Source organism: Cebus imitator, unplaced genomic scaffold (assembly GCF_001604975.1).
Source record: "Cebus imitator isolate Cc_AM_T3 unplaced genomic scaffold, Cebus_imitator-1.0 Scaffold38, whole genome shotgun sequence".
Taxonomy (NCBI): Eukaryota; Metazoa; Chordata; class Mammalia; order Primates; family Cebidae; genus Cebus; species Cebus imitator.
Window position 1 is genome coordinate 3,319,810 of NW_016107353.1, and position 19,571 is coordinate 3,339,380.

Consider the following 19,571-nt stretch of genomic DNA (forward strand, 5'->3'; position numbering starts at 1 on the left):
GGTGGCATGAGGCTGAGCCTCAGCAGCATTATTCCCCACCCCTGGGGGTGGCAGGGAGGAGTGGGCCGCCTGGCATCTTACTGCTCAGGCCCTTCCCCTGTTTCAGAGCCAACCATTCCCTCCTCTTTTCACAGAACCAGGAGAGCAAAAACAGGTGTCCAAGGCAGGGCCAGGTCAAAGTGATCACGTGTTCCCTTGGGGTAAGGCAGAGCACGGGGCTGAGAGGGGGCAGCAGCAGCTCAAGGTCACCCAGCAAGCGGGGCTGGGCAGGCAGTTCTAGCAGAGAGAGCGGAGTTCACCTTGCGGAGAACTCTGGCTCCCTCCTCTTCCCTCTCCCACTTATACCTTCTGCCATTAATAAGTAACTTGGTCATTTCTGAGGGTTCCTAAAGTAGGTTTTCCAGACTGTCCAGGCTATGTCGTGGGTCTCTCTGGGTCTTGGGGAAAGTGAGGCTCTTAATTGGCCTGAATTAACGAAGGGAAGATCAATGCCACTCTGCCACTCTGCTGGCTTTGCCTGGATTGGGAGCTAAGACTTTGGATCCTGGCTCAGTTCTATTCCTCTCTTTTACCCTGTCTCGGCCTCAGTTTCCTGATCTGTAAAATGAGAGACAGGTGTCATTGCTGCCACGCTAGCTGAGATGTTGCCCAGGGTGGGGAGCGAGTGGGGCAGGGGACAAGGGACATACCTCCTTCCAACAGTTCCTGGGCCAGCCTCCCAGGGCCACACCAAAGGCCCTTGCAGCAGGAACAGGGGCAGGCCTGGGGGCAGTGGAATCTGGGAGCTGGCACTGGTCTCTGCATCCTGTCAGCTCAGTGCAGTTCTCTGGGCCTGACATTGCTCTTTGGGGAAGCCAGCAGGGAGGCAGTGAGCACCTGGGAGGGGGTGGCAGGTGGCCAGGGGAAAATCCCAGAGAGTGAGCAGAGGATGAAATGTCACATCACATGGACTCCTCCTGGAAGCCTCAATCTCATGCAGAGCTTGTTGTCCCCATTTTACAGCAGAGGAAACTAAGGCTCAGAGGGGCTAAGCGCTAAGTGGCTTGCCCAAGTGACACCACTGGGAAGTGGCCAAGGTGGGCCTAGAACCCAGTATTCTGATTACAGATCCCACTACATCCTCGACTCCAAAACTGTTTTGACATGATTATTCTGTAATTTTTAATTATCCACATTCCTAGAAGGGGCTATTGACCAAGCCATTTAAAACAGGCAATAAATGTATTTCAGTCTGGCTCTGGGATGTGTCTGGGACCTCCTTTTCCTTGGCAACAGCCTATCAGTCTAAAGAAATTTGTTCAGGCTGATGTTTGGAATGCCCAGGCACAGCCCTGTGGAAGCAACTGGGGAGGGAGGGCAGCCTGGGATCTACAGACAAGATTTTCTGTGGCACAGATGTCCCCATTTATTGGGAACAGGTCTCCATCCCCCTAACCTCCAAGCCTGTCAAGCTAAAATCACAGCCCAGGGAGATGCAGGGAGGGGATTTCCCAGGCTTGGTTCTCTCCAGGCTCCCTTTTTTTCCCTCTTTTCTCTCTTTATCCCTCCCTTGTCCTGTGGCTGAGCTTGGGACCAACCATGCCCCCAGTGGGCACCTAGTGTCCTTCTCAAGAATGACAGGTGAGAGGAGATGAAGAGCAGGGAACAGGATAGAGGCAAGACCTGAAGAGGGAGGGCTTCCTGACCCCTTTCATCCCTTCCTGACCCCTTCCCCTTTTCCTGATCCCCCACTGTGCACCTGGCACCTTTCTGGCAACCCGTCCCTACATTATTCCTTCTCTGCCTCTATCTCTGTCACCCCTATCAGATAAACTAGCAAAACTCCCACACTGGCCTCCCAGCAGTAACCAGTCCCTTCTACCAGGCCATCCCGTGTGAGGTGGCAAGACAAGCATTCCCCAAGCACTGTGCCAGTCACTAGCCACATCCAGAAGCCTGGGTTGAGTGTCTCTGCAAGGCCAAACGTGGGGCCAGACATGGCTTCCACAATGAAGGGGCGGAGGCAGATGCCTGGGGAAGCTGGCGGTGGAGCCAGCAGTGATGCTAGTGAGCATGTAGATCTCTGCTAACCCCTGCAGAGGGGTGTTAGACGCGTGTGTTCTAGAGACTGCGGAAGCTCTCCAGTGCGTCCTAGCCCTGCCATCAACACTCTGCAAAATCTGGTCTCCTATTCTCGGCTGGCGCTCCCCTCTCCAGCCTGGCTTGGTCCATGGCTCCCTCCTTTCCCTCCTGCGTTTGCACCTTCTAAGTGGAGCCATTAGCGAGTAACTCGGTCACATACCCATACACATGCACGCACATGTGCACACACACACTCCTCCATGGAAAAGCAGCATAGCATACGGATTATCAAGCCAGAAGACCTTGGTTAGAATCCAGGCTCTGTCTGCTGCTATCTTAGCCTTTCTCAGCCTGAGTTTACTCATGGGTCAAATGGGCACAATGACAAAGCTTGCCTCACAGCCTGGTCATATGCACCAAATGACAAAGGTTAGCAGTGGTCGTGCAGACCACAGTCGCACTTGCTATTATCCTGGTTTCCTTTCCCATACCTCTGTGCAGCCCCTGCTGCTGTCAGCTTGTGGATCCCAGCTCCCACCCCTCAGGACTGTGCTGCAGGACCAATTGCTTCATCACTTTGCTTCAGGATTTAAAGCAACAATGATAATGAGTTAGTCCTTCAAGAGAGTTTTGCACTTGCTTTGGGCCATCCCTGCTTACCGTAAAGTGGTGAGTGAGGAGATGGAAATGTCACGTCCTGGTTCCAGGATCAGAAGGGGGATATCTGAGAGCGCTGACAGGGGATCCGCTTGCTATCCCTAAAGTCAGGCCACCCAGGAGGCTACCTAGCTTGTCTCGTCCAGGGAAAGGGAGGGGTAAGAAAGAGAACTATGATGAGCTGCCTGCTTTTCATCAGTCCGTGTTGTATATTTGCATTGCCTCTGTGCCAGGTGCCAAGGAGGATGCTGGAGCAGAAGCATACGGGGGTGCAGCGAGTGGCAGCAGGCAGTGGGCAGTGGGCGGGGGTGCGGCACAGCCTGGCTCTCAGTTCTGGGGACTGGCAGAGCAGGGACCCCAGGGGGAGTCAGAAGGGACCTGAACAGGCCTCCCCATGACACAGCCTCCCTCCATCTCCTTCTAACAGCTGGCCTTGAGGTTGGTCCCCCTCCCCTCCTGATGAGTTCTGATCTGGGAACACGCTGGGGTCATGACTGTCATGATCGGTAATCTTCCCAGCAGATCAGCCTGGAAACAAGAAAGGAGAAAATAACGAACTGCTGCTATCAGCAGAGCCGTCCTGATAAAGGATTTAATCAAAAATGGGGCAAGATGAGATAGCTGAGGGCCATGGCCAAGAGCCAAGGGAGTCAGGGGCAGAAGCCCTGGGAAGACAGCCTGAGGGGTCGCTGGGGGCTCCCCCTTTTCTTCAGTGTGAAACTCAGAGAGGGCTTTTCCCCTCCCCTCTCTCAGCTCCCACCTTTCCAGGTCCAGCAGCCACAGTGGAGGCTGATGATGGGAGGGTGGCTCTCTCACTTTTCAGAATCTGAGAAAGTTCCTCTACAACTCCAGAACCTTCCTGCTGCCCAATCTCTCCTCTCTGACATTAGCCTTTCAGGTTGGCCCCAGAAAATACAAGTCTTTATCCTTTCTCTGAGAGTCTAGTTATTGGACACAGTGTCCCAAAAAAGATCTTGACAGAGGCTTAGACACTCCATTCATTCACCATTCATTCATTCATTCATTCATTCATTCACTGGTAGGGTAGCAGGCCCTCTGCCTGCCTGCTGTGGGCTTTTCTATGGTCTGAAGAAAGGAAAGATCAACACGGTCATCTCTCAGTGGGGATGGCCGAAGCACCTCCTCTCTCACCTTCTGCACATTTGCCAGGCACAGAGCCTGTGACCTGTGTCTGCTACAGGGGTCAGCAAATCACCCAAATACCTGGGCTGTGGGCACTGGTGCAGGTGGCCTAGGCCTGTTGCCTGTGAGGCAATGGCTGCCTCAGCATTCCTGTGTGGAGAGGGCACAGGGCAGCCAGTGCCAATTCCTGAGGAGGAGGAAATACCCAGCTCAGGGACTTCCAGGCTCAGGTTCCATCCGTGTCCCACCTGTGGTTGCATGCCATGGCACAGGTCTCTTGAGATGCTCAAAGCAGGTTCCCTGAAAGGGGTGGGAAATATTTTTGCATTAATTGCTTTTAAGTAAACACTTTAAGGTTTAAGGAAATCACAGACAATTGTGTGTAGGTAGAATAATAGTGGCAAGGCTTTGTGAAGAGTCCTGCAGCCACCTTGTGAGGTAGATTGTTATCTGAGCAGACAGATATTGACAGCTTGCTCACAGCTATTAAGTGGGCAGCTTCTTCCTCAGCTCTCTTCCTTTTCTACTAGAGGGGGAGAAATGTCTTGGCTGCCCAGACCACCCAGCAAATGGAGGAGAGCCCCTCCCCTGACACGGCTCTTCCTTTCTGCAGCCTGGCCCAGTCGCTATGGGCCCTGTTCACCTCCTCTCTGGCCATCTCCCTGGTGTTTGCCGTCATCCCCTTCTGCCGTGACGTGAAGGTGCTGGCCTCGGTCATGGCGCTGGCGGGCTTGGCCATGGGCTGCATCGACACCGTAGCCAACATGCAGCTGGTGAGGATGTACCAGAAGGACTCAGCCGTCTTCCTCCAGGTGAGCCAGGCCAGCATGCACAGGGCTGGGGGCTGCGGAGGGCACGGGAGCTACCGGCCCCCTCAGTCTCTCCCAGCTTCCTCCCCCAGGTGGCCACTTACAGCCGGGTTAGTATGTTCTGGACTCAGTTTCCCCATCTGTAAGGCAGGGCAGTGATCCCTGCCCTCACTGTTGGGTGTCCCAGGAGCCTAAGCGCTCAGGAGAGAAAGCTCTTTGCGAACTGGAAAGGGGATGTGACTCAGGGTTTGGCTCCCTCTCTTTCCTCTCCTTTCCTGTCTCCTGTCTCTTATTCCTTCTCCCCCAAGTCACCCAGGATTCAGCCCGCCCTTCCCTTTTTTGTGCCCCCTTCCTTTTGGGGTGTTAGCTAGTGGATGCTAACATGGGGATCAGTCCCAGCTGGGGATTAAGAGATATGGGGAGGGAATTGCCCACTGTCACCGAAGTCATCTCAGGCCGGCAGGGTGATCGAGAGAGGAGTGTCATTCCTCACCTCTCCTCACCTCTCCTGCTTCCTACCCACCATGGCTCCCCACTCCAGGGCTGGGCAGCAGCCCCAGATGGGGCACAGGGTGAGGTTAGGGAGGGGGCTCACTGTGGGTACTCTGGGCTGGACACCAGGCCATGGCTTCCCCGGGCTGAAGACTGAACCACACCCCCACCTGCCACCTTTTCTCTGTCCCCAGGTGCTCCACTTCTTTGTGGGCTTTGGCGCTCTGCTGAGCCCCCTTATTGCTGACCCTTTCCTGTCTGAGGCCAACTGCTTGCCTGCCAATAGCACCGCCAACGCCACCTCCCGAAGCCACCTGTTCCACGTCTCCAGGGTGCTGGGCCAGCACCACGTAGAGGCCAAGCCTTGGTCCAACCAGACGTTCCCAGGGCCGCCCCCAAAGGACGGGGCAGGGACCCGAGTGTCCTATGCCTTCTGGATCATGGCCCTCATCAATGTGAGTGTCCCTGGGGCGGTCTGGGCAGGGAGCTAGTGGACAGTCCACACGAGTCCACCCCATGCCCAGTGCAGATTCTTCAGATGCTGAGAAACCTGCTGGTGCTGATGTGCATCCCAGAGGAGGCAGGAGGATGGGAGAACTAACCCTCCCTGTGGTCCCCCCAATCCTGGTCCTTCAGTGACTTGTGATTGCAGTTCTCAAGGAAGGTAAAACAGTGAGCAGGCTGAGCATGGTGAAAACCAGGGTCCACTATCAAATTATCTGAGGCTCTGTGGGAAACTAGTTTTTCCCTCCAAGGCCAGATGAAGTAGGCCCTGGACAGACCCTGGCAGGAAATGGCGTTTTTCTCTGGGGCCCTTCATCCATGGTGGGATTCTCCTGTGCCCTGCTGTCAGGGGCTCCTGTGGAAGCTGGGAGACAGACAAGATGACCTCTTCTAAGGGGCCCTGCCTGCCAAGACAGCCTATGGTGGGAACAGCAGAGAGACCACTTCACCCCATCACTGGGTCAGACACTGACCCAGCTGTAAGTGGCCACCTGGGGGAGGAAGCTGGGAGAGACTGAGGGGACCCAGGGAGCTCCCGTGCCCGCTTTGTACGCCCCTGCCAAGTCAGCACTGACTTTGGTCTCTTGCTGGAAACCTCTGGTGCTCTGCAACCCAAGTTGGGATCTCCCACATTAGCCCAGGCTGGAGCCAGAGCGTCAGGCGGCGAGACCCCCTACCCCATCCGCCTGGCTTGGGGAGGACTGTCGGGAACACCAGAGCAGCCCTGGCTCCTGGGCTGGGGGCAGGGAGCATTCCAGTGGCCACAGTCCTGGCTGTGGGGTGGAGGCACCATGCTGCTTGTCATGGTGGCCTAGAGCCTCTCTCTGCAGTGGGTGGACTTATCAGCTCTTCTGGGGCAGGCGGGAGGGACTCAGGCAGAGGAGACTTTGAGACCACCATTCCAGTGAGCAGGAGGGCAGGGTGGGGGTGTCATGCCATCAGCAGCTCAAGGCCCTGACAAGGGACTGGTAGGAAGCTGAGCCCAGCTGGAAGCCCTGACCGAAGCACAGGTCTGTACCATCTACCTGCTGCCCCCTCATCACCCGTCCTGTGTAGATTTCCTTTCCCTGGTCTGAATCTCCTCTGGGAGGTCTCATAAACACACTATCTCCCTCTGCTCCTTCCCTTTTCAGCCCATGCCCATCCATTGTTTTGGAAACAATGCAGCTTTGGGCCTGTGCCTTCCAGGAGGGAACTTCGAAGGAAAGGAGTAGTGTCAGTAGAACCTCTAGGCTGGGACTCCCAGACCAGGAAGCTGGAAGCTCTGGCTTAAGCCGGAGGTTTATTCTCTCTTGCCCCACGAAGTGCAGACTGAAGGGACTTTGTTTGCTGCAGGATTTCCTGACTTTTTCTATTGGTTTGTGTCTGAAAATAAACAGTCCAGTATAGAGGAAGATGGGGCTGTGCATGCAGTCATGTGGGCGCACATGCACGCACACATGCACACGCACGTACACGCACGTGCATGGACACATGCACACCCCACCTGGCCTTCTCTGACTTTTAAGGTGGGGCTGTCTTCCTTGAATGGAATTCTTATAAAATCGGGTGTGTTCCTGCCAGCAATGCCAGCCAATCCTCTGTGAAGTCCTTCCCAGCACCCACCTCCCTGGAAAGCCCCACCTGAGTGATTACGCCTCTTCTACAGCTGTTTCCCCTTGGCCTTTACTCAGGCACTCTGCCACTACAGGCCTCTGTGGGTGGGTTTCCTGTTTCCCCCTCACACTGGAGGGAGGGCCGTGTCTCCCCAACTAAGGCTCGGACCTCCTGAGGGCAGGGGCTATTCTCTCCCCGCTCAGGCCTGACTGCCAGGGGCCATGTCTGACCTTGACTTCTTTTTGAGTGTGCAGAAAGGCTCCCAAGGTCACCATAGGGAGATACCAACACAGGGGTGGTTTTTGTCTTTCACTCCTGTTGGGTGATTTGGGGAAGTACTGGTGAGAGCCAGCCTGCCTCCAGGGGCAGGGAAGGGTTTCCCCAGAAGAGCACCAGGCAGGGGCTGGCAATCTGCTGGCCTTCCATCTCTACCCTGCTGGCCTCTCTTGTGGGCCGGGAAGAGCCCAATAGCTAGGCACTCTCACCAACCTCTGGGAGACATCCGCAGCTCCCTGGGCTTCCTCTCCTTCCTAAGCAAAAGGAACTGGGCTGAAGTTGCAGCAGAAAGGACCGTAGTTAGACTTGCTGAGATACTTCCTGGCAGCCAGTGGTGAGACACAGGTAGGAGCCCCTGAGGAATGCGGTAGAAGCTTCTTCAGGCAACTTCAGAAGCGGGAGCCATTTCCCATCGCTCTGAAGGAGCTCAGATTTAGCATAAACTGCAGCAAGCTGAATATTGGGCTTATGTGTATGGGCTGCTCGTAAATGTGTATTTTTTAATCCAAAGGAGGCCACGTTTGTGTTTTCAAGCCTCTGAGGAGAGCCTCTGTGCCCTGCTAGGATAAACATCACCAAGGCAGCTCCTTAGGTGGAGACAGCACTGGAAGAATCAGGATGCCAGGTTCCAGTCTTGCTTTGCCCTGAGTCTGCTGTGTGACCAGGGCAGTCTCTCAGTCTCTAGTTTACCTCTTAGATCTCTTCCAGTTCTAACAGGTTATAACTAAGTGATAACGTCAAGCCTCAGTTATGCTACCTGGAAAATGGGGATAATAGTCCCCCAGCATATTTGGTAGAGGTGTGATGCCCAAAAGCAAAGTTGCTTTGTAAAGCATCACGTGACCTACCAGCATGAAGGAGTGTGAGGTGTGACGCTCCAGCAAGCTTACACCCAACACCTCTCCTGGGCCAGCAGAGTTTGAGTCTAAGCTTTGCATGTGACAAGTATCTGTCTTTTCAGGGAAGCGAGTATGGCAAAGATCAGGCAGCAATTACCCCAAGCCTCCCCACTCCTACCTTGGTCAGGGCACCTGGCTTCTTAGGTGAGGATGGCTCAGCTCTTAGCTGGGCACCCTTGGGAAAGAGCTGTCCTCTCCCAGGACTATGCACATGCAGTATGTGCAGAGGCCAGGCGTGGGAAGGGGGAGCCTCAGGGCAGGGCTCTCCTGACCCTCTGCCTGCTCCTCAGCTTCCAGTGCCCATGGCTGTGCTGATGCTGCTGTCCAAGGAGCGGCTGCTGACCTGCTGCCCCCAGAGAAGGCCCCTGCTTCTGTCTGCTGATGAGCTTGCCTTGGAGACACAGCCTCCTGAGAAGGAAGACCCCTCGTCACTGCCCCCAAAGTTTCAGTCACACCCAGGTAGGGGCTCTAATAAATTTGCATCCTCACAGCCTCATGTTGAGGCTTCCTTGGTAACCCCTCTCCCAGAGAGAGTGAACCTAAATCACAGGTGATAATCATTTTTTTTCGAGATGGAGTTTCACTCTTGTCACCCAGGCTGGAGTGCAGTGGCGCAATCTTGGCTCACCACAACCTCAGCCTCCCAGGTTCAAGCGATTCTCCTGCCTCAGCCTCCTAAATAGCAGGGATTACAGGATCACGCCACCACACCTGGATAATTAAAGTAATTAAAGTAATTAAAATAATTTAAAGTAGAGACAGGGTTTTGCCATGTTGGCCAGGCTGGTCTTGAACTTCTGACCTCAGGTGATGCACCCGCCTCAGCCTCCCAAAGTGCTAGGATTACAGGTGTGAGCCACCGCGTCCAGCCACAGATGATAATGTTTTCTTTTTTTAAAAAAACCTTGGCCCTGGTGGTGCAACCTGGCCAAGAGCATGAGGAAGGCAGACTTCTGGCTCCAACCTCCATTCTGCTCAGCCTTGCCTTTTGTTACCTTAGGCAAGTCACTTGACCTCTTTGAGCTTTGGTTCCACCAAGACGGGGAGATGGACAGGGACTGTTCCTAACGAAAAGGTAGCGAAGGTGGAGGCAGTAGGTGGGCCCCATCCCACAGGGCTCTTCTGACTGCCAGCCACGTCTCTGGGACATGCAGAGGGAGGGCACAGAAGCTGAGACTCACCCCTGCTCTCCCTGTGCCTCCTCCAGGGCATGAGGACCTGTTCAGCTGCTGCCAAAGGAAGAACCTCAGAGGGGCCCCTTATTCCTTCTTCGCCATCCACATCACAGCCGCCCTGGTCCTGTTCATGACGGACGGGTTGACGGTGAGCCTGCCTCAGACAGCGCCCCCTATTGGGGAACCTACACCCTGAGACTCCAGTCTGGGAATGGCAAGAGAAAGAGAGGAGCATGAAGGTTTCCTGGAGACCTCGCCTGGAGTACAGTTGATTCAAAAATTTAAAGTCCTAGGGAGACTGTCTCCAGAATCAGTCGCAGTGCACTGGTACTATGGGCTTCTGTCTTGGCCAGCTGTTTTTTATTTTTGTTAGAGCTGTAGGTAGGGGCCTAACTGGTTTGTTGTTGGGGCAGGCTACCTGCATTTTTTAAAGGGGCGGTGCCCTATTCCCCAATTAGAGGTCATGCCATATATAAACCCTTTGCTTCCTGTAATACATTACAAACCTGAGTGTCTCAAGCCAGTGTTGTAATCAAGCTTCAGGTGGAATTTAGGCCCAGCTGTTCATTTCTAGTGACCTCTGTTGCATTACTTAGCACCTTCTCCCAGAAACTTCTTAGGATTATATTAGGACAGTCATGAATGGCTGATCAACTGATTGCCTTATGATGGCCTCTCCAAAGAAAAAGCCCTAAAAACTTAGATGAGCTGGTGGAAAATACTCGTGACAGTACTGGTTGACTTCCAGCACTTGGCGTGACCTTGGGCAAGTCACTTCTGTCTGCTTTCTCATCTGTAAAACGAGATGCATGTACACACTTTTTTTTTTTTTTTTTNTTTTTTTTTGAGATGGAGTGTTGCTCTGTTTCCCAGGCTGGAATGCAGTGGCACGATCTTGGCTCACCGCAATCTCCACCTCCCGGGTTCAAACAATTCTCCTGCCTTAGCCTCCCAAGTAGCTGGGACTACAGGCACATGCCATCACACCTGGCTACTTTTTGTATTTTTAGTAGAGATAGGGTTACACCATATTGGTCAGACTGGTCTTGAACTCCTGACCTCAGTTTTTCCACCCGCCTCATCTTCCCAAAGTGCTAAGATTACAGGCATGAACCACTGTGCCTGGCCGCACACACTTTTTTTTTTTTTTAAGTGGTGTTCTCTGGTTGAAGTGGGGAGCAGTGCCTGTCTGCCCAGGACCTGTAGCCATGGAGGTCCTGTGCAGACAGGCAGTGCTCCCCACTTCAACCAGGAAGAGCCAACTCTCTGGAACCCCTAGGTCTCCATGGTGCAGTCTGTAAGCTAAGGCACCCCATGTTCTGTCCTCAGCTCAGGCCCCAATGTGCTATGTAGCCTTGGCTCCAAGCCCAGCCCTGGCTGAGCCTCTGGGAACAGGAACAGGCAATCCTCCCACTGCCCTCAACACACCTGCCCAGCCTGGGCTCCCTTCCTGAGGGTCGTTGTCTGGCTGGGCTGCAGGTGTGCTCAGTGGTGCCCGGTCTCTCCACAGGGTGCCTATTCTGCCTTCGTGTACAGCTATGCCGTGGAGAAGCCCCTGTCTGTGGGACACAAGGTGGCCGGCTACCTCCCCAGCCTCTTCTGGGGCTTCATCACACTGGGCCGGCTCCTCTCTATTCCCATCTCCTCAAGAATGAAGCCGGCCACCATGGTTTTCATCAACGTGGTAAGCAGTTGAATAGCCTCCTCTGACTTCTGTGGGACCCAGGAGAAGCCTTCTCCTCCTGGCCCTACCCCAGGACATTTGCCCAGACCTGGGCTCTGCCAGCAGGATGGGAATGCAGGAGTAGACGGAAGAGAGGGGAGAGAATGTGACGAGGAAGGGGTGGGAGCCTGGGAGGTGGAGCCTTCCTATGTGACCATGAAAATCCCTTCCCCTCTCTGGGCCTCTGATCTTATACCCTTAAAGCATAAAAAGGAAGGGTCTGTAGGAGGTACCGGCTGCAGTATGTGAAGCCCATCCGTGCTGACAGCCGGCCGACAGCATGAGGAAAGCCAGTGCTGGCCCTGGTCCTCCTGTGTTTACCTTGGTCCCCAGCTGGTCAGAGCCCTCCAGCCAGTGGAAAGTGGTGGAGGCCAGGGATCCTGCAGCTTTCAGAGTCATCACCTCTGGGCTGGGCCCTGGCTCTCCTAGGTGATTCTTCTTTTTGGAGATAGGGTCTTACTCTGTCACCCAGGCTGGAGCATAGTGGTGCAATCTAAGCTCATTGCAACCTCTGTCTCCCAAGTTCAAATGATTCTCCTGCCTCAGCCTCTAAGTAGCTGGGATTACAGGCACCCACCACCATGCCCAGCTGATTTTTGTATTTTTAGTGGTGATGGGGTTTCACCACATTGGCCAGGCTGGTCTTGAACTCCTGACCTCTCAAGTGATCCACCTGCCTTGGCCTCCCAAAGTGTCAGGATTATAGGCATGAGCCACTCTGCCCAGCCCTAGGTGATTCTTAAGTTGGCAGAAGGGTATGGAGGATGACCTTCAAGGAACTGGTCTGCCTGGGAGGCAGGAAGTCTGGGCCTGAGCAGTGGGTTAAGACTTTTGCCTTGGCGTCCATCCATGTCGCCATCTATGATGCAGGGGTCCACATTACAGACTTCTGCTGAATCGTCTAGTCCAATCTCCCAAAAAGCTTGAGCCACCTCTATAACATCCCTTCCAAGGGGTTCACTCTCTGCTTAAACACCTCTAGTAACTGCAACTCACTACCTTTCCAAGTAGCCCAATGAGGGTACTAAGCCCAGGTAACTCACTATCTTTCCAAGGAGCCCAATGAGGGTACTAAGCCCAGGTGGTAACTCACTACCTTTCCAAGGAGCCCAATGAGGGTACTAAGCCCAGGTAACTCACTACCTTTCCAAGGAGCCCAATGAGGGTACTAAGCCCAGGTAAGAAAGCATTTCCTTGGTTAAGTTTGTAGCAGAGAGTGGGGTTTGGACATTATGCTGCAGTTTCAGAGACAAAGATCATGATCCCTGAGAAAGGCCCTTGGATTTGACCTTGTGCCAGCTGACCCTCAAGTAAGAAATTTCAGTTCAATATAGATGGGAAGTAGGTGGGTAAACCCAAACTCAAGAGGTTGAGGGTGAGAGGGAGATGAGCAGTGGAGGAATTTGCATTTCTCTGTAAATATTTTTGAGTTGAAGGGAGTTGTGTTCTGCAGGACTCGGGTGGTATGAGCCTGTTGATAGGCAGAGGGTAAAGGGAGGATACCTAGTAGGAGGAGGGGTCTATGAAAATACCATTGTGGGAGAGTGAGTGAGGAAGGCCCTGACAGAGGGGAGATGGGATGGAGAGCAGGGGCAGGGGAAGCGCTCAGCTCAGCAAGGAGGAAGGCCTTCTGTCCTTGGAGCTGGGGTGAAACGATATCAAAGGGAAAAGCTTGCAGAAGAGGAAGGACACAGACATGGTGGCCAGCCCTGGCTTCCTCCTCTAGGTCAGACACAAGCCCAATTGCTAAGACAGAGGATAGTGGGTGAAAATCTGGGTTTGGGAAAATAAAGGTCTGAAGCAACCACGTGTGTTAGGCATTGCCCATAAACACTCACCTGGAGTGCTGGGTTTTAAAAGGGAAAATCAGGTTCCTGGGCCCAACCCAGACTGAATGAATCTGAATGTCCAGGAGGAGGCATAGCAATCTATATATTAAATGAATGCCCTGGGGGAATTATATCATCAGGCAAGCTTAGGAAACCACTGTCCTGGAACAAGTGACTCCCAAATACATCAGATTCACTGGAGCTGCTTTTAGAAAATAGGGTCATGAAAAGGCCAGGCATGGTGGCTCACACCTGTAATCCCAGCACTTTGGGAGGCCAAGATGGGCAGATCACGAGGTCGGGAGTTCAAGACCAGCCTGACCAACACAGTGAAATCCCATCTGTACTAAAGATACAAAAACAGCCGGGTATGGTGGCACACGCCTGTAATCCCAGCTACTCTAGAGGCTGAGGCAGGAGAATAGCTTGAACCCAGGAGGCAGAGGTTGCAGTGAGCCGAGATAGTGCCACTGCACTCCAGCCTGGGCAACAGAGGGAGACTCTGTCTCAAAAAAAAAAAACAAAAACAAGAAGAAATAGGATCATGGACCCCTACTCCTGATTCTGATTCAGGAGGTAAGGAGAGGAGCTTGGGCCTCTGGGTTGTTTTGGAAGCTTTCCGGGTGCTTTTGTGGGCACCCTGCTTAGGAACTGCAGCTGAGTGGCCCTGAGCAAGCCTCTCCTGTGCAGATGCAAAGTGCCTGTGTCATTTCACTGTGACTACTTCCAAGTATTCCTCTCTAGGTTAAACGAATGGCCACCCTGTTCTCAGCATTCTCCTGGAGCTCAACAGCTACTTCCTGACTTAGTGTGTTTGTGCTGTGTGCAAAACCCTGCTGCAAAATGCAAGCTGCCCAGTTCTGGAAGACAAGGCTCCTGCTTTCAGGGAGCTTACAGCCGGCCAGAGGAGGGCGGCGTGCCTTGGCATAGATGGAGGGTGAGGGGGTGTAGTCAGTGGGAATGGAGGCTCAGTGCCAGACTGAGTCACTCACTGGCTGAGGCAGGGGCCACACTGTGTGGGAAGAGAGTTGGTTGGAGCTGATAGTTCACCCTGGTTGTACTTAGTCTTTTATCACCAAAGCTAAAATAAGACTTGGGTGTTTTTCAAACTTCCCCAAATCTAGAGATTTTCAGGGTGACAGTCTTTGAGGTTTGGCTGGAAATGAATGTGGTTTGTAGATGGGGTAGCCAGGTGGAGGGAGAGGAGCAGGAGCAGCAGCTTCCCAGCCCCGGCATCTGTCCCAGGCTCATAAGTTGAACAGTCACTATCAAGAAAGTGCCAGCCCCTGAAGGCAGGAGGTGAGCAGGCCTGGCTAAGCTTTAAAGGCCTGCGTTCAAAGGCCTAGGTTGGGGGTATGAGGCTGACTTGGGGAGAGCATAGTAGGCATGGTGGAGGATGGGGAGCAGAAAGAGATGAGGATGGGGAGGTAGACAGGGGCTACATCCTGAGGGTTTTGTAAGCCAGGTTTTGAATTTTATCCTAAGCAGGCGGGAAGCTAACACGTTTTAAGCAGGTCTGCATTGCATTTTTTTCTTTTTCTTTTTTTTTTTTTTTTTTTTTTTTTTTTTTTTTTTTTTTCAGATACGTTTATTCATGCTATGAAGTAAATGACACTTATACAGGTGTCCCATCATGTTTCACATTTCCATCTAACATAGCTTGCATTGCATTTTTAAAACTTATTATTTTTTATAGAGACAGGGTCTTGCTATATTGCCCAGGCTGGTCTCGAACTCCTGGGCTCAAGTGATCCTTCCTACCTCAGCCTACCAAAGTGCTAGAATTAATGACAGGAGCCACTATGTCCACCCACTTGCATTGCATTTTTTGTTTGTTTGTTTTGTTTTTTTTAGACAGACTCTCACTCTGTCACCCAGGCTGGAATGCAATGGTGTGATCTTGGCTCACTGCAACCTCCGCTTCCTCGGTTCAAGCGATTCTGCTGCAGCCTCCTGAGTAGCTGAGATTGCAGGTGCCCGCCACCATGCCTGGCTAATTTTTTGTATATTTAGTAGAGACAGGGTTTCACCATGTTGACCAGGCTGGTCAATATACTAAAAACTCCTGACCTCAGGTGATCCACCTGTCTCAGCCTCCCAAAGTGCTGAGATTACAGGCATGAGCCACCGTGCCCGGCTTGCATTACATTTTAAAAGCGCACTCTAGTGTAGAAGAACAGACCGTAGCTGGCAAGAGTCAAGTATGGATTGTCTGTCATTGTAGTTTAGGCGCAAGAGGGAGGTGGCTGGGATGGGGGTGGTCTGGATGGATCGGAGCAATACAAAGATCTAACATGTTTTTTGAGGTGGTGTGGGCAGGACTTGCTGCTGACCCAGGTGTGGGAGATAAGGAAAGGAGGAATCAAGGACCTTAGACACAGGATTTGAGCAACTGCATGACAGGGACACTCTCACTTGATGTGGGCAGGAGTAGGATTAGCAGAGGAAGTGAAAGGTCTTGTTTGGGCCACATGGTTAGTCATCCAGGGACTGACTGTATCAAAGGGGCAGCTTTAGGTGCAAGTCCACAGTCCTGGACACAGCTGATGGCTAGAGGGATAGATATAAGCATCCCTGCTGTAGAGGCAGGTGAAGCATGGAGCAGGGCACTGTGGATATGGAAGGGCCAGAATAGAATCCTGAGCCATCCCAACATTGAGTGAGTAGAGGGGGAAGCAAGAACAAATGGATCTCAGGGAGTGTGTTCCATGCCAAAGAAAGAAAGACATGACCTTTGGAACCATAGATATGCTACGACTTTCATATTTACTGCATGAAAGAAGTCTTTTGTGTTTCCATTTCCATTGTGAAGGGAACGTGTTTGTCTCCTTCAGCCACTGTTTTGTGGCTGATCCCTCCCCAGGGCAGGAAATCTGCCTGGGTAAGGACTCTGAGCCTCAAGAACACCTTCCACCTAACAGCTCCTGTGGCAGAGACCGAAGGGCTGCTAGAGGAGAGTAAAGGCCTCAAGGACTGGGGACCACTGGTTTGATTTTCCAGCTGGAGCAAATCTCCCAGGATCCTGACTCTCTGAAAGCCTTTTCCTTTCTGCATGCCCAGAAGTGGAGGTATTGGGAGCTGGATGAGATTTCTTGCATAGCTCTATATTCTGTACTTACCTTTTTTTTTAGAAACAAATGTCCTCATCCAGGAGATTTTTACCTCAAAGCCATAGGCTGCTATAGAGGATCCTTATCTCCTGAGACATCTAAGAAAAGCCCACAGAGGAATACTAGGGCTGATATTTGTCTGAAGCACCACAGTTTACAGGACCCCTTCATTTATGTTCTTTCACCACCACTCTTTAGCATAGCGTTCCCATTTTGCAGATTAGGAAGTTAAGAATCAGAGCAATCAGCTACTTCCGGGTTCCACAGCTGGTAAGAAACATCATTGGGACTTCCACCTGGGTCTTCTGACCCCAAATCTTGTGCTGCCTGGATTTATTCCCAGATACATCTTGCATAGAAATGACTCAATGCAGACATAAAAATGTGTTTAAAGAACTTAGAAATATGGTTACATTAACAAAAATATGCATGTGTGACAGAGACCTTTACTGAACTAGAAGGATTTGGCATCGTGGCTCACGCCTGTAATCCCAACACTTTCGGAAGCTGAGGCAGGCAGATTGCTTGAGCCCAGGAGTTCAAGACCAGCCTGGGCAACATGGCTAAACCCTGTCTCTACTAAAAATACAGAAAATTAGCAGGTGTGGTGGCACACGCCCGTAGTCCGGCTACTCAGGAGACTGCGGTGGGAGGATCGCTTGAGCCCTGGAGGTTGAGGCTGCAGTGAGCTGAGATCGCACCACTGCACTCCAGCCTGGGCGACAGAGTGAGACACTGTCAAAAAAAAGGAAAGGAAAGAAAAGAAAGATTTCTGGGTCTTCAACCGTAGGTTAGCATCTGTCTATGGGAATCTGAGCCAAATCTGAGGGCACCAAGCTGATTGCTGCAGCCTCTGGCCCTCTCCCTGGAAGGTTGGCTAGGATTCCCAGAGAATGGGACCCTTGCAGCCACCACCCCTCTTCCCCTACTATCTGAGGGCTTCCTGCCTGTGCAGTCCTGGCTTTTCGGAGAAGAGAGGCAGCTTCTCACAAAGAAATAGGGGACTCTCCTACCCCCAGGGCTGGCAGAGCAGAGAGAGCTGATGAAATTGGCTTGGGTGGAGTTCCCGTGGTTACAGATAAGACCGTGGGGACAGGCAGTCTTCAGTCGCCAAACGCTTACGCGGCAGGTACGGTAGCTGTTAGGGGAGATGTCGAGGTGGGAAAACGTCTAGGCTGGGGTCTCCTTTCCACGCTTCCTTCTAGATGTCAGAAAGGTCCCGGGGAACACTGCGGTTCCTGCCCGGTCCACGGGGTGGCGCGCGGGTCACAGAGCTGGGCTCCAGGGGCCAGAGAGGAAACGCCAAGTCTGGGGGCGCCGACTCCTGGCGGTTCCCTCCACCGATGCTCAGCTTTTCGCAATTCCTAACCGCCTCCACCTCTGCCGCGACAGGTCGGCGTGGTGGTGACGTTCCTAGTGCTGCTTATTTTCTCCTACAACGTCGTCTTCCTGTTCGTGGGGACGGCGAGCCTGGGCCTGTTTCTCAGCAGCACCTTCCCCAGCATGCTGGCCTACACCGAGGACTCGCTGCAGTACAAAGGTGAGGGCCGGCCCGAGCCAGGAGGCGCGCTCTAGCTGGGCGCCGCCGCCTCGCTCTGCACCCCGTCTCTTCTAGGCCGGCACCATCTCCCAGGGAGAACGCTGCCCTAGCTCCCCGGAGAATTGAATGCCCCCCTCCTGACTTCGGCGGGGGCAGGCTCACAGCGGGGATGGTTCTGACCCGCTGGGCTCCCTCCATTGAAAACGGTTCCCGTAATGATGGGCTTGCAGGCAGCAGAGAAGCAGTTAAGCTGCTTTTTTTCCATGTGCTTTGTCCCCATCGTAACGTCTGCTGACCTACAGCTGACATTTTGTGCGATGTGCATGTGCGGGAAATGCCAAGTTCCAAGAAAAGCAACGATGCACGGGAGAAGTTATGGCATAGGAAAGGCATTTTGTAACCTAATTTTCAGGAACAGTACCTGCCTGCCTTGTGGCTGTGGTGGATGTTAGAAAAATGGAGATGCAGAACACTGACTCCGCATCTGGTTTCAGGAGTGACACGGTCTCTTTGATGTCAGAAATCTCTAATTCTCTCGACTAATCTCCCTCTGCTTTCCCCTAGCCTCCCTAGGGCCTATAGCAAAGATCTCTTTTTTAATGAGTTAATTTTAAAAAATTATGTTTTGAACATCGCCAGAGATGCACTGGAGGCTGGAAAACCAGCATTAAGATGTGCGATTTCTTTAGAGAGGAATGGGGTAAGTTGGTGTATGGGGAGAGTCAGGGCAGGTAGAGCTGCACCCAGCTGTTATCCACAGCCTGGATCCTTGAAATCGAAAGAGAAGCCCCAGATAATTTTGGCACATAACATCACCATCAGTCGTTAGGAATAAAATCTTTTTTACAATAAACCTGCACACTTTTTGTTTTTTCAAAATGGAAATTTTTTTTATTATGTAAGCCGTATGTGCTTACTGCAAAAACCTCAAACAATAAAAGCATAGTTTAAAGTAGTAAGTGAAAGTAACTGAAAATAACCCCTTTAGCGGTTCATTTCCTCCCAGATCCTTTCCAGCTTGAGACCATTCTCTGCGCTGCTTAATGTTTGTAATTTAGAAGACAATTCCCATGAGAGAATGAATGAGCAAATCAATTGTATCTGAGTTTCTTTGGCTTCTGGCTCTTCTGAGTGGGGGTACTACACATCATCTGAGAAACACCCCCAAATCAGGGCACACTTGGTATAAGTTCCATTGAATCGTGACTCTGAAGAGATCCTGGCCATGGTGAAAACTGAGGGCAGAAAATATATCAGCCAGTCATCATCCAGCCAACCCATCACTCTCCCATCTTTCTGCTACTCAGGACATCATGCGAGGTCCCACAGGACATGCCCAAGGACACACAGTTTCTCCCTGCAGCTCGTTCTAGTGACAAGACAGCCATGCACCCAGCTCCCACAGGTGAGGGCCCAGGAGCCCTCAGGCTCCTCCCTCGCCCATCAGTCTCCAAGCTTCAAGGGAGTAAATGAAGTAATGAAATAAGGTAGCTATCACATGTCACACAGTATAACTCAGAGTTTTAAGTGGTCAACAAATGTTAAGGATAAGTGAGGCCCGGTGCAGTGCCTCATGCCTGTAATCCCAGCACTTTGGAACTCTGGGCGGGTGGATGACTTGAAGTCAGGAATTTGAGACCAGCCTGGCCAACATGGTGAAACCCTGTCTCTACTAAAAATACAACAATTAGCTTGACACGGTAGCAGGTGCCTGTAATCTGAGCTACTTGGGAGGCTGAGGCAGGAGAATCGCTTGA

At 52.4% G+C, this 19,571-nt stretch overlaps 1 protein-coding gene across 4 annotated transcripts in view; it reads left to right on the plus strand.

Moving 5' to 3' along the window:
- MFSD4A (major facilitator superfamily domain containing 4A) overlaps positions 1-19,571 on the plus strand; it is a 33,982-nt gene that overhangs the window by 6,414 nt on the left and 7,997 nt on the right. For 2 of the 4 annotated variants that reach the window (XM_017525455.2, XM_037737361.1), the window contains exons 2-7: positions 4,475-4,673; positions 5,357-5,617; positions 8,728-8,896; positions 9,645-9,760; positions 11,123-11,296; positions 17,667-17,814. In XM_017525455.2, the coding sequence (XP_017380944.1) occupies positions 4,475-4,673; positions 5,357-5,617; positions 8,728-8,896; positions 9,645-9,760; positions 11,123-11,296; positions 17,667-17,814 (1,067 nt within the window). The other 2 variants (XM_037737360.1, XM_037737362.1) reach the window with 2 other exon arrangements.